At 44.3% G+C, this 15620-nt stretch overlaps 1 protein-coding gene across 1 annotated transcript in view; it reads left to right on the top strand.

Moving 5' to 3' along the window:
• Positions 1-4508: 4508 nt before the first annotated feature.
• tmem8b (transmembrane protein 8B) overlaps positions 4509-15620 on the top strand; it is a 100801-nt gene continuing 89689 nt past the window's right edge. Inside the window, exon 1 of the mRNA XM_076997620.1 lies at positions 4509-4675. Within this exon, the coding sequence (XP_076853735.1) occupies positions 4591-4675 (85 nt within the window). The 5' untranslated portion in view covers positions 4509-4590. The remainder of the gene's footprint in view (positions 4676-15620) is intronic.

Raw genomic sequence — 15620 nt, 5'->3', positions numbered from 1 at the left:
ATAAGGCTCAGGAAGACAGATATGGACGCATGTCACCAGTCTATCGACCGGATGACCAACTATCATAGTTCACGAGGAATATTAAGTTAGGGCTTCCATGTAAAAATAATCAGGCTTAGATATACAGGCCCATTTAAGATAATTCAGTAAACCAGTGATGTCACTAAATTGCTATCACTATCTGCTTTTTTATATCTCCAAGTTTTCATCTATCTCTTCCCAAACCTGATCCTGGTCCAATAGCAGAATAGCAGATGTGGTTTCCCCAGTGCACAGCTCTCCCTCTTAGAACTAGAAGGTTCCCTGCCTACCCCAATCAGTCCCTGCTGGATTCCAGGTGGCACAGGAGCCGCCTCCAGTAACTGATGGAATGGGAGGATTATGGCCCTGAGGAGAGGGCTCGGTGACAGCTGTGGGGTGGAGCGTGACTTGGGTGTAGTGGTGGGGCGTGCGGTGGGGTTGTTTTGCCTCCCTCTTCCCTTAGGAGGTCTACTGATTGCTGGTCCTGGCCTCTACTTTCACCTGTTCTTAATTAACTTGTGTTTTGAAGTATTTTGAAGTAATTAACTTGTGTTTTGTGTATTTTTCTCTGCCATAATCGTGTGTACTTGCTTCATTGCTGTTTTTCTTGATTCATCTTTGGTTTTTTAATGACATTTTGCCTGTTTCTTGGTGTATAGATCCCATGTGCCCTTCATCTACATGTTGACTTTGAGCTGTTTGGTTTTCGTGTAATAAAAACTGCAGTTTTCATGTAATCTGCAGTTGCATACAGTACTACACAACAGGTTCAATTACCTCCATCTTTAACAACAGTACATTTGCAATCCCTGAAAACATCTCTTTTATATATACGACATGATTGATATGATTGTTGTGATGAATGCAGGGAGGGAGTGAGATGCAAGTGAACTACTGGAGTTTGTTCCACTCCTAAACACAAAGCGCAGTGCCGAGCTGGCTGAAAAGCAACAACAGCAACAAACAAAGGGAAAAGCACTTGCATTACAAAACGAGGCACTGGGACTCAGTAGAACAACGGTAACACTTGGGCCATAACCCTTGTTAAATGTCTAATAGATCATTTTCATATTTCCCAGCAGGCCACATGACTGGGTCGTTTATGATCCCTCACCACGCTCATTTTTGTTTCTGCAAAATGTAACTGGGTGGTTTTCTATTTAGCTTCAGTTCTTTAGATTCTGACAGTTCACAACCATTTGTGAGGCTATTACGAGTGCATGTTTGCAGTGTTTAATATAAAGTACTCCCTTTGGACTTGCAAGCTCTGTGTGCCGCTGTTGAAAGAAGTTGAATAACTGATCTCTGCCAAGACTCAGGCAGGCCGAGCAGAGGATGACCAGCAAGATCACCAAGCTGCTGGACGTGGCCACACACTGCCATGAAAGTGGGAAATGCCAGCCCTGCGATTTCACAGCCAGCCTGTCAGAGACCTGAAGAGCCACACGCACCTTGACAGCTAGACAGCGAGACTTATAAGACCAAGTCGCCCACCGTGAACATGGCCAGCAGAGAGGCTATTGCCGTAAGGCCCAGTCTGCGAACCTGAGTGAGCCTGCCACTCCAAGGCCCTGTGAATCTGATCTGCCGTGCCTGCAGGGATACGCACCGCCACCGCGATAACACAGACCCGCCTAACCAAGCACAACAACCGAGGCTGCTGGGACATGTCTGGAGATGTCATGGGAGATGCTCGAACAATTAGTGGCATGGCTGAATGGCCCGACGAATGGGGCTGCGGTGGTTTGGCTGGGTTTGGAGCTACAGGGAAAAGGATGAGTCGTTCTCGGTTTATGCCCTCCAGAGACAGCACTTGGTGCAGACGATGACTTTTCAGCTTTGTTTTTTTGGGTAAAAAGCAAATGAGCGGCAGCGTTTCTGAACGGTGTTCGCTGAGGGTGACGAGGAAGAAAAGGGAGAAAGACGTCCAGTAGATACGAGGCACCAACAAACATCAGCTAACATGCTGATGATGCAATGAGAAGGGTCACACAGCACTATTTCTGAGAGCCACTTCCTGAGGAATATATTTATAATCTTTGTCTCAGCCTCCTGGTGGGCGGTCATATCTTTTTTCCTCTTTTTCCACAAAGTTTTCACTGGAGCTTCTCTCTGCCGTGTCCCCCTCCAACCGCAGTGGCTGATGGAGCAGAGTGGTTGTCACGGCGCCGCCTCAGCTTGCTTCTGAGACCGTGTCATTATGGGCTGTCTGGTGACGTAGCGCTCAGTAACACCTGCAGATCCAGGTCGTGCTGCACCTTTTCTGGATAGGTGGCTTACGCCCACCTCCCCAGAGTCTGCAGCTCAGCAGAAAACACACTCAGCTTTATCCTGAATGCAGTCTGGGAGTAGGTGGTGCAGAGTCTGAAACAGTGCTGAAACACTACTGATAATCTACTGAGGATCTATTGGAAAGGCTTCCAGGCTCCACAGGTCATCAGGGTAAATATCAAGCAGCATGTTTAGTGCTCTTCCCTCCACGTGTTGTTCCATTTTTCTTTTGGGACACATCCCTTATCCCTTCTCCTAGTATAACTTTGCACGGTAGACTAGCTGAGACATTTTAAGTCTAAGTCAGTTCTAAGTCATTCTAAGTCGGTCCTAAGTCAGGTCTAAGTGATTTACTTGCTTTATATTTCATTAATGAAGTATGAAATCAGTGTGAATGTGGCCAGTGCTAAGAATAAGAAGGTGCTTTGTTGGTATATGGGGAGTGTAGCTGTGCTGTAATTTGATCCAAACATTTCACATTCAAATACAGCAGCACTCACACCAGCACAAAGCAGCAGCGATATGTAGTGTGTCTGTTGGTCACAACATTATGCAATTCATGCTTGTATATTTACTACATTTAGATTATATTTAATTTACACAGTAGCAGCAGAGTTCCTTTTAAATATATTTAAATTGCAGGGTATTTGTTTTATTTTTTATTTTATTTTTTTACAAGCAGTTCAATGAACAGCCTAGGAATGCAATACCTGTTGTGACTTCAGTGGCTACTAGTGATTTTTACACTTTTTTGTACATTTAATGATACTGTGATCATTTTTGTCACTGATATTGTAACTGACATTGCAATATTCATCCTTTATTTCTTGGATGGGGCTATTATTCTGTTCTGCACGTATCTGAGTGCTGATTGGTTTATGTGCAGTTCAATCAGAATAAGTTCACTCATCACAAATGACTCCTAAATCTTGCCTCTTCCTTGAACACGGCTGAAGGTGGAACAGTCAGAAAGCTGACAGATAAACAATGAATGCATGCTAAAGTTGTAATTGAAGATGATCAAATGCTCTCTGACATTTCACATATGAATTTGTTCAAGACTAGATGCAGTTTTATGTTATGGCCTATATGAGGCACCATTTTATTTATTATTAATGAAAACTAATCATGTAATATTTTGACAGTCCTGTAAATTGTTCTGTTTATTTGAGTAGCCTTCATCTTTATTTATTTTCTTAGTTTCTCCTATGGATTTACTATAACTCAGTACATCAGACGTTGTGTGAACTACAGAGTAGAATCTGGGTTTTACATGAATAGCTTGAGTTTGAAACCTTTTAATACTTCCACAGTCCAAAATGATAAAACTATGTGATGGAAAACATTTGAGACTAATTTGATCCATCATACTTTAAGCACTGAAACCTACTATGGGTATATAAGGGTAAAATAAATGTATTAAAAACTCCACATTATTAGAAACACCTTGAAGATATACAGTTAGAGTATAGTGATATCATTTGCATAATTTATGTTAAATATCTTTAGTCCTTTATTCAGTTGTCTTAAGATTTTTGGTGAGGGACTGCTCTCAGACCAGCAGTGGCAGTAATGTGGGTATAACTCAACTACATTGCTGTTTCTGATAAACTGCCACCACTTCAAAACCCTCAATCATTTCTGGGGAATCAGTGTCTGGGGAATGTATGTAGAGTCAACAAATTTGTGCAGATTGGGAGATAAACCTGTAGGAATATTGATTGTTTGACTCACAGCCAGAAGGTGGCACCATTTATCTCCTGTAGCTAAATAAACCTTCCAGTCCAAGTCTGTGACTGGCATTAAAATGTATTTTGTGACTAAAGAATTTCAGTTTCTATTCTGGAAATGTTTTAGTTTGTTAGGAAGTTATATACTTTATTATATTCTATATTACATTAGGGTATCATTTTAGAGAGAAACTTTATATTCGTTTAATATTTCGGAACAACCAAATACAAAACAAAAAACCTCCCGAAAGCTTCTACAAAGTGCAACTGAGCGTTGATATGCTGCTCATTTATTCGCTACAATAAACAACTACACTAATTTAACAACACCGGGAAATGCCATCTCCACGTATCCCGTTTGACTGATGGTCCTATGCTCCAATGAGTGGACTCGGAAAGTGGAAACCTTCAAATCACAGCAAAGCAAAGGAGGAGCGTTCTCGGAATAGCCCTCTAAATTACGTCATGCGCGAACAGCTGGTCCGTTGCAAGACCTGAAAATGTGGACAGGCATAGTGATATAAAATCGCGGCCGTGCTCTTAGGAGGTAAACACTCAGTTTATCACGATGTGGCGGCTTGAAGGTCTGAGGTCGGAGATGGGCCGCCTGCAGCTCCTGTTGCTTGTTTACACCTATCTCTGCTCTATCGGAGGTGAGTCGTTAACTGAAGCTTGAAGTGAGATTCCTATTTTGATGCAGTGGAGCTGTCCTTTGTGGTGGTGCTGAAACACTTCGGAGAATCGCTTAGCAATAGCCGATATCTTGCAACAGTAGTGCTACGCCGACTCGCTTGCCACGTAGCATACGGAATGTTCGTCTTCTTCTCCGTTTTCCTTTACTGAGCTTTACATGTTGTCCAACGGACAACGTGAAAAATGCCGAATTCCTATCGGCTGTAGATCCGCTACAGCAAGTAAGCTAGCAAATAACGAGTAGTGGCTCTATTTGATCTTACCCCAGTTATACTTTTATTAAGATGTGCCAAGATGTGCAAATGCACAGTGGAAAAGGGTTGAAAAGTAAGCATGAAATAGATAACAAGTGAAACGTTATCAACTGTAGAAACAAGATTAACACATATAGGTGTATTCTTTTGATTGTCTGGCGCAACCTTTAGCTTTTATGTCTTGTGTGGTTTTTAAAGACCCTGTAAGTTTCCATTGCTTCTGAACATTGCTTCACCTACGAGGATGCACCCGGGTTACTTATTCTAACGTGGCAGACCAGTGCCTGTGAGAAAATTCCGAACATTTGTAGTTTATTTCTCTGATAGGCTATATGAGGTTTAACTGAAGGGACGCTCTGTGGGACTCATCTGCGCGTCGTTTGTTTAATTTCGATACGTAGAGCTTTTGTAAATCATGCAGACATTGAGATGAAGTGAGATACCTGAGAAAGGCAGTAACCACACTATTGTGTCGCGACGTCCGCCTCGCAAGGTGAATGACGGATGAGGCGCATTACTGGTTTTACATTTTTTCTCGTGTCGAATTCTACTTACAGTTCACAACCAAATTCTATTTTTCTCAGTTTTGATGTGCTGCGTAAATGACAGGGCTACTCGTCACTTTCGAGGGACTGTTTTGTGCGTTTAAAATACCAGAGAGAATGTGCAGTTTAAGTTTCGGCTTAGAACATTGCAGTAGTACGCGAAATTCGGCTAAACGTATTCCGGAGCCTTTTCGCACTAGTTAAAGTCTAAACTGATTTGCAATACCCCCTTCTCCAAATGCACGTAATCCAAGATCATATCCTTCAATTAGAAAACTCCTGTGAGCTTGAAAAAGTGATATGGCACTTGTGCCATAAATTACCGTATGTCAGGCTTACACTACACATCACGTCACTGACAGTCAGATATATATAGTTTTTTTCCTCCCTTCCGGCGAGAAAGTTGACGATATAACCTTAATCTAGCTGCACAATTTTGTTTATGCTTTCGAATGGCATTTATTTATTTATTTTCTTGTTTTTCCTTTTTTTGTATTTTTCCGTACTTGCCATTGTGGTGTTCTTGTAATTGCTGACGCTCTGCACCTATTATTCAGTAAGCAGAAATCTTTTATCTCAGTAAAAATATTACATGGAACCCAAACATAACGTTACTGGACTGATAAACAGTGGAACATGTAATATGTGACAGAGCAGGGATAACGGAAGCCGTGGCAATGCTGGCCTGCTGACTGATCACATTGATTGCCGTATCGATGAGAAGCACGAGTCGAGTGATACTTGCAGGCATACATAAAAGAGCGGGACCGATAAGCCACGTGACCTCACGAGCGTGTGTGACAACAGACTACAGAGCGAAAGAGACAGTTCAGTGAGACATGCTTCCACAATGGGGCAGACGTAGACAAAGATTTGTGGCCGATATGACTTTGTGCATAAGGGGCGACTCCATTACTGCCACTGAGCGTGTTTTGTCTGGGCTTTTCTTGTTTCTTTACTGCCTGTGTCTATCATGTCTAAGATCATATTGGAAGTATTGTGACCAGCGAGTTCGGGAAGAAATGGGGAAAGGAGAAGTAGAGGGAGTTTGTTTGGAGTCAAAACTGGAATTTGACAAATGTTTGGCCAGTTTGGGATTGAGCTGGTATTCAAACAAGGCTCCAGCTTGTGAGTGACAGCTCTTTTCCTTAGCCGGTCTGAATTGAATAAAAAGGTCCTTCCTTGATGTACCTTCACAGTTTGCAGAAATCCTTAAAGGCTGTTATCAGTGTTGTATTGGGTCATCCTGTAAACTGCAAATAACCAATGAGAAAGTCCAGGACACATAAAGATCCAAAAACCTTTAAGAGGAACCTCTTTATTGTCCAATCTTAATTATATTGTTGCTTCAGCTTGCTTTGTCTGTCCAAACCTGAAAAAACCATTGCACAGTTGTGGACGAGAGAATTTTTTTCTTCTCAAATCGATAATGTTCATGAAAAGCTATTATACAGAGAAATGACCCATGAAGAGGTGCTTTACATTAAGCAGTGGAGCATTACTTGGGGGATCTCGTTGTGTGGGAGCTCTGTTATTTAACCAGGGGAAATGGAGGAACATGTGGCAACTCTTGCTGGATATATCATCTAACATCTAACAATCACATGTGAGTCCGAAAACAATTTGGCTGCTGGCTTGTTCTGCGGTTTGATTTTCAGGGTACCTTCTGTGGTCCTGAACTCTGGCATTTCATGAGGAAAATGGGAATTGAGTGAATGATAGAAAAAAACACAAATCAAGTGAGTTATGGTATATAGTGAAATTTGGCCACAAAGCTTAAGTCAAGCAATATGAGTGAGTGTCTGCATTAAACACCTATGTAAACACAACCAATGTGCATTAAACTGGTTTATAAAGCTACAAGTTATTTCTTTCACAAGCCATTTCAGTTTCCCCAAACCACTGTTGTGGCATACACCACATTTACTGATCCAGGATCAGTTAAAAGTGTCAGTGGAGGATTGGCGCCAAGCTGGCCCCACAGGGAATTTCGAACATTGACGTTTTGCGTAATCTTGATCAGCGCGTCACCTGACGAATGTGCGTCTCGGTGCACTGACTGACGCTGCGCAGGCCCATAATGCAATATGTGTCGCAGCGGGTTGCTAATCTTGTATTGGGCGGGTACTAATGGAGGTCTGCCTCAGTGTGGGCCCAGGTTGCTGTGACCCTGGTGGCGGAAGAAGCATCAGGCAAAGTGTACCGGCTTTCAGAACCAGCAGCCACCATGGCGAATAAAAGTTGATAGAGGCATAACCTGGACAAAAATATGCTGGAGGCAAAAAATCACATCCTGCATTTTAAACGAGAGCGTATGCATGGTTATGCTAAGAATATAGTTGTGATTGTCTTAGTCTGAACATATGACAATTCCTGGGAAAAACACTCATCAGTGGGCCACTGATCTGACAGGAGACAGATGTAACCTCCATTCAATAAAATGTTGCTCATTAGGGATTTTATTAAAATTACACAATGTAGAACATTTCAGTGGCATGCCTTTAAAATGATTTTAATGCAAAAATAACTCAATTTAATATTGTCTCTCACACACACGCACGCACGCACGCACACACGCACGCACACACGCACAACACACACACACACACACACACACACACACACACACACACACACACACACACAAGCATAAACTAACATTTGTACCTGGTGATAAGTTAGAACTATTGACTAGTTCAGTTCCAAATTCCCTTCTCACTGAGTACTACCATTATACGTTTATGCCACCTCAGTGCTCCTACCTTGGTAAAATAAAAGTGACAAAAATGTTCTGTCATGACAGGCTCATTGCCCCAAGTCAAAGCTGTTTTTGTTTGTTTGCAGTAGAATATACTGAATAACCCAATTTTCTGAGTTGTCCAAGCTATTCTCTCTGGGCCTGCAAATTCATTACTCTTCCCATCACGGAGAAAAACAGTCTACCGTGTCTTAAGGTCACTTCCTTTTGATATGACAGTTACTGATGATACAAAACACACACACACACACACACACACACACACACACACACACACACACACACACACAAAATCTCTAAAGAAACACATCACCTTAGCCAGGAAATATCTGCTACCGTAATATTCAGTCCCAGTACTGGGGACTCCACTGCTCCGTGCATTTATTCTTGTTGTAAAAGCCCTGATTCAGCTAATGAGTTAATTACCGTGCCCCGTGTGATGTGAATCGGAGGTGCAAAAGCAGGGGAACTGGCCAAACAGGTGCAGTGCAGAGCGGAGCAGGCCTGAGACCAACCCTTCTTCCCTACATCGTAACGGAGCCTCCCCGATAGGAAGAGCAACCTGTCCGGGGCCGCCCCCCTCTCTCCCCTTTCCATTCTCCTCTCGGAAAATGGCGGCTGTGGCGAGAGGGCCACCCTCCGGGTCTGCGGAACGCTCGTGAGCCCAGAGCAGACTGGCCGGCAATCTGTCGACTGAGTCATTCTGTGAGCTCCGCCCCTCACCCTCCCCCCTTTGTCCTTTGCGTGCATGAGGCACGACTCTCACGCTACACCACGTGAAAAACAGGTGGGAGCTGGGAATGGGTCCTATGGATTTTGGGGGAAGGGGCTTTGATGGGCTCTGGACGGAAAATTGCGCCCCTGCCCTGCCATTAATCAGGACGTGAGTCATTACTCAAGACCCGCCATGGGCAAGAGCCGAAGGAGGAGAGATGTCTGAGCGCGTGCGAAGGGCTTGTCGCTTCTGAGGAGCACGGGGCAGGGACTTTTGGACACGCCTGGAGAGAAACAAAAACACACATACCCAATAGAATTGATATATTTGCTTGTTGCTTTGAGAACTCTCCGTAGTGCCAAATCACATCATCCATGTAGCGATTCAGCAGTGGATACCGGACAGGCAGACTGATGTATTTGCTCCTTTGCCAATGCGTCTGCCTGTTCACTGGCAGGGTGAAATTATCTTCTCAAAGGAACACAGTGATAGCAAGACCTGCCATATTAATCACTGCCCTTGTCATCTCAGGGTTCAAACTTATTAATCTAGCAATAGCTCACATAGCCCCGAGGTGCCATCCGGCGACGGAGATCAAGAAAATGAAAACAACGGCAGGTCAAGGCTCGGTGGTGGGGTGCAAGAAGGGTGGTGAGGGTGTGGAAGCGCGTGGTGTAGTGAGGGAACGTCCAGGTGTTTAAAGGACAGAGCTTGTTTGGTCAATTTAGAAGGAGACAGGACTGAGAGAACAGGAAAGGGAATCTGTAGCCCCACGCAACCGCTTAAGTGGCAGGAGCGAGGCGAGTAATTGATAAATCTGTAAACATGTTTGGTGCTGCCGTATTTGTAAAAGAGTCAGCGATGCCGTGGTACTGTCATAGCAACACAAAAGAGCACTGCATTCTGTTGAGCATATAAGGAACGTGCAACAGTGGCTGCAACCCGGGCTATACAGAGCTTTTGCCTGCGTGTGTATCTCCAGCGTGGCTGATGGCTGTTCATCGGAAGCCCCCTCACTCCAGTCTCCTGGCCCCTTAGTGCAGGTGGAGGGGGGGGGGGGTATCCAAATTCCAAATCCTGGAGAGCACGTGCAGTTTGGCACCAGCCATCCCCCGGGACCAGGTCTGACGTAGGGAGCAGACGCCTGCGGACCCGGGCGAAGTCCAGGCTCTGCTGCAGGGGTTGTTTTGCTGACCTGTGCTCCTCTCCAAGGGCGGCTCTGGCACCAGAGGATACTTGTTAATTGCACTCGCCCCATGTATCCGCTCCCTCGCTGACTCACCAACTGCCAGGAACAGAACTCCACATCCACTGTCAGGATCCTCCTCTCTCTCCCTCTGTCTAAATCTCTCCCTCTTTCTCTCTCTCTCTCTCTCTCTTGCTCAGTCCCTCTCTGTCTCTCTTTTCTCTTTCTCACTCTCCGTGTGGCTTATGCGAAAGGCTAGCGCAACACGCTTCTGTCATCCTCAGGCAAACATTAATTAGCAGGAGTGTGCAAAGGAGAAACTTAGCTCTTGGACTCCAAATGAATGGCTTGCTGATTACAGAACATGTCAGGAGTAGCACCAGTGGACCTAACGGTTTAAGGCGAGAGATATGCGCTTGAGCTAAATTGCCAAATGGACACTCTTGCATTATGGACAAATCATTATGGACGAATGCTCATCGGTGTTTTTTTTTTTTTTTGGGGGGGGTTGCCTCCTCCCTTTTTTCTTAGTGCTTTAAATGAGAGGATTGATGAGAATTAGAAGAGATCAGTGCTATTAGAAGCACTAATCCGGAGCTAATCCGGAAAGAGACAAACAAAAGTTTGCGCTGGGACGATATCGGTACTCAATTCGCGCCAGGAGCGTTGCAGCTTTCTCCCAGCGTGTGGAGAGGGTGAGTGTGGCAGGGAGGTGGTGGAGGTGTGAGAGCAGGAGCTGCACGTGGACCCGCTGTCAGAGAGGCAGAACCAACCCCTGCTCCTGTGCTTGAACTCCCACGGACCGCGTTTGATCCGGGAGGAAAGAGAGATGGAGGATTAGAGGAGGGAGACGTGCGACCGGGCAGAGCGAGGTCAAGGGAGAGGGGGAGAGAAGTAGAGGGATGGAGAGAGAGAGGGAGAGGCAGAGAGAGGGATGAGAGAAAAGCGGAGAGAGGAGGAGAGAGGGCAAGGGATGGAGAGAAAGGGGAATAGAAGGAGGAGAGAGAGGGATGGAGAGAGAGGGGAATAGAAGGAGGAGAGAGGGGGGGGGGGAGAGGGAGACGTTGACAGCTGCTTTGCCCCGCAGCCATGTGGAACGGCTGATGGCTTTCGGAGGCTCCGGGCACGATTGAGGCTGGACAGGATGGAACGCTGGCAGAGGCGGGTGGCCGGGAGGAGGCGGGTGTTCAGGCGGAGCCGGGCATGGGGAAAAGTTCCTGCTGTGGTTGCTAGCATGTCCATGAAGACATCTTCCTCAGCCCTGGACACCGTTAATTACCAGCAGCCCAATCTGCACACGGTATGTGCAGGGAGGGGCGACCACGTCTGTTTCCAAAAGATAATCTCCAAGTGTCCTGCCAAGGTTGCTAAAGCATCTTCAAGTGTTATGCGGCACCAGAGAGCATCATTGCTGAATGCTGTTTTTGGGCTTTACACTCACTCTGCCAGGGTGTGATGTCACATTTCTGTACCATCCTGTTAAGGTGGTGTTAATAACCTGTTTTTACCGGATCTTCTCATTGGCACAACCTACATACTGATCCTTGTTTAAGGAAGTAATAGCAGGCCATTGTTTTGTTACACTATCGGTAGTAGAAATGAGAGGTATTTGAAGAACAATGCTTTCCTCTTATTATATCATGAAGACGCATACATAATGTACAGTAAATAGATAAAATATTGAAAAATGTTGAGATACAATTTGCTAAATTTTTTATGTAAGGTTGGACTCTATCACTGTTTCCCACTTGGGTGACAAAGTTCTCATGTTCTTTTTGTTTTCTTAATCCCATTAAGATGTACTGGTTTCTCTCTCTACCTTTGTGTGTAGTGTGTACCTGCCCTGTATTGATCTGAGGTGTGTGGTTTCCCTTCATTTACCTGCTTCTGTTGTCTGTCATTGTTGAACTTGTGTTGTTGTAGGTCCTGTGTCATCTTCTCTGATTTGCATTATTTTTTGTCGTTTCTGGGTCATCTGGTTCATTCTTTCCCTCAGTGTTTCATGCACTTGTTTCTGGTTATGATATATTTTCTGGTTATGTTCCATTACCTCTCAGTTCTTCAACCTATTATTATTTAATGGCTAGCTAGCAATTTTGGTTTTGTCCACACTAGTTGTCGCTGGACTACAGAAATGTATCCTGCTTTCCTTCTACATGCCTACAGACATACTGTATTTTGAAAAAATGTGTAAGAATTAGAACAGTGATTCATTTTTCATTGAGGTGGCTTATGTCAGTTCTTATGAACTTGGGACTGACTCCAACTGTTAATATTTTCCATTTGCTGATAGGCTTTTACAGTGAACCACATAGATGAACAAAATGAACACAGTGAAAGACTGTAAAGTAAAATGTATGAACGCACTGAGATGTTTTCCTGCAGGGAAAGTTATTGCTATGACTGCATTTAATTATCCTTGTTACAAAGCCTCTTAAAAATTCAGAGATGAAACTGTATGGGTCACCTGACAGCTAGTAGACACTGATCTGGACATGATTACACAAACAAAACTGCACAAACAACATTTATTTTTTTTAAAATTATGACTCACACTGAGTCTTTCACAATAAGCAATAGCCTAAATGTACCAAAGAAGACAGGAATGATAAGATCTGTGAAGTTAATGTGCACTAACCATTCCAGCAAAACTATGACTACTGCAGCAGTTGGAAAGCATCGATTTATTCTCAATAAGTTCTTGATGCAATATTGGTTTGGTTTTAAACACTTTTAAACAATTTATGTAATGGTTACGTTACCTGCGGTCCATCAACTCACAAATACTCCTTTTTAAGCAGTAAGTCTGAATAGACCACGCTTGCATGCGGATCAAAAATACAGTCCAAGCAGTCAGAACCATGTGACACTCGGGCTCTCTGCCTGCGTCCCACGGTTATCTGCACCTCGCCTCCATTCTCGCTAACGCTAGAGTCCAAAAATAACGCGCCTTCCGCGGCTGTGTTGTCGCACCCTCTCGCCCCTCCGACAAGAGCCGCCATGGAGCTGCGTCCAGGGCGCCGGCGACAGGGGCGACGTAGCAAGCGCCACCGATGTCACTTCGAGAGCTAATTAGCCTGCCTTAGCCAGACTCTTCTTTTTATAATCTTGAAGTCTGCAGTATGGCGATTAGTGTTTTGCTTTAATGGAGGCAAATTGTGCGCAGTGTCAGCATCTGAGACACGCTGTGTTGAAGGGTGCTAACGCGCTGTCTGATGGGGAGAGAGCCATGCTGCGGTGATTTACAGCCGCGGATTTTTGCAGCATAGTATAAGTCTCACGCCTGGCTTCAATTTTAACATGACTTTAGTGCTGTACGGTACTGTTGTATAGTTTTATGTCACGAAGGACAGTTTCAAATTTCTGTTTTACGATTAAAAAAGAATTATAGGTACTTTCTGGTTTTTATATCTTTTATGAAGAGAAATATCATTTTATTGTGTATGAATGACTATCAACAGAAATGTCAACATCAGCCCCCTAGACATGAACACGATTATTACTTGAAATTTAGTTTAAAATCAAACAAGTCCTTGCAGTAACAATGTTCTCTCGATGTGTCTCCCAAGGTTATGTGGAGGGAATTTCTCTTCTAACATCTCTTATTACTATCTCATTACACTAGCACATGAGCATTTTGCATGCAATTAAAATGTAAATATGGCCGAGGGGTCCTATCCCGAACGCATATATAACTTGGCTAATAGAACCAGCTCACCACCACATCTCCCAACACACATTAGGTGGGTAAAATGTTAGCAGTCAAGATGACTATTTTGAGGTTTGAGAAGCAAAAGCATCTGGAAATGGTGGAAAGGGGTAATATGAATAGCTCTTGGGCCTGGATTGAAGAGTGTGCGAACAGAAGCTGAATTAAACATGAAGGGTCTCTTCCTTATCTGTTAGAGACCCCAGTTGTCTTTGTGATCAGTCGGGTGCCCGTGACACGCAGGGCAATAACTCTTCGGTGCCTTCTGTGAGTTCCTCAGAGAAAATGACATCTTACCACCTCTGCTATAAATCAACAAAGAAGGCTCTGAAACTATGACCAAATCCACGCTCCCGTTTATAAGACAACATCACTCGTTCCTGCTGTTCTGACTGCAACTGCCAACTTAAGATCCTCGGCAACAAAGCATGTGCCATAACAGCAGACCCCCCCGCGCCATCTGTCTGAGATCAGGATGACCTCTATGGGGCTGAAAGGCGGCGCAGAAGATTACTAGGCTCTGATAACATTCTGCAGGTGTCCTCTCCACAGCCCAAGAACATGATAGAGTCTCTGTCATAAACCCCCTGACAGAGCTGCTCCGGGGAGACCGATGACTCCCCGAAGTTGGGAGATTGAAAAGCATCGGAAGCAGCATTCCCTCTCGGTCATCTAATCAGATTTCAGAAACGTCATTAATGCTTAATGACCTGCTCTGCAGCCTCATAACATCCTTGGCTGCCTCTCCTCTTGGGAGACTCTTAATTGGATTACATTATCCCCCCCACTTCTGTTTTCTTTCAAAATTGTCCTTGATTATCACTTATCTGATCTGCCACTGCCCTCGATGACTTGCGCTGCTCACTTGAAACGAGAAAATAGGAACCACTCGGAGCTCCTTTTGTCGTCTTTGTTACAAAATGCATGTATATAAATTTAATCATGTTTTGATATTGGAATCAGTGTCATTTGGATAACTCCACTCCAGAAATGAAGACATCAGCACATCCCAGGTGTCGTTTCAGCGAATGCGTTTTTCCCCTGCCGTTTGGATCTGGATGACAAGTGGAAATTAGACAGAGATGATTGGCTTGAACAGCTGCCAGTCAATGCCTTAGTGTCCTGGTGAACCCAATCAGGGATGATCTTTGGGTGGTAAAGACGACCTTGGAAAGCGCCTGCTTCTGAGCATGCGCATGATAGAGGACATCTCTTTTTTTTTTTTACACCTACAGCATTAAAAGCCATCATGCCATAAACTTTATTTACAGAGCACTTGGTTAATATCTGTAATAAATGGGGAATCAAATTTCTCCTTGGTTTTACGCCAGCTTGGAGAGCACTTAATGTCAGCCATTTTCTACCTCCTTGCAGTGGTGTGATCTCTGATGACTTACTCTGCTGATAAACTTGAAATATGCCTTTGCTGATGTTAGCATTTGGGATCTTAAAAATAGCACTGTAACAAAATTAAACTAGTTTAATGTATCACAGCTGTAACGATCTGCGCGGGGCAGAACGAGAGCGAGATTTATTACAGGAAATTCCATAGGCAGAGTCGATGTAACGGGCATGGGTCATAACGGGTTGGCAATCCTGACATGAAATGTACAAAGGCATGAACACGGACAAAGAAAACAACAAGGAAGACTCACGAAACAGCAGCACTAGGGCGAACAGGCAAAACACAGCGAAGAAACAAAAAGACCGACAACTAGACCTGGGAGACACAGGGACT

The sequence above is a fragment of the Brachyhypopomus gauderio genome, chromosome 3 (genome assembly GCF_052324685.1).
Source record: "Brachyhypopomus gauderio isolate BG-103 chromosome 3, BGAUD_0.2, whole genome shotgun sequence".
NCBI lineage: Eukaryota > Metazoa > Chordata > Actinopteri > Gymnotiformes > Hypopomidae > Brachyhypopomus > Brachyhypopomus gauderio.
The sequence above is the reverse complement of the archived record's forward strand: the minus strand, read 5'-3'. Positions and strand labels throughout refer to the sequence as shown.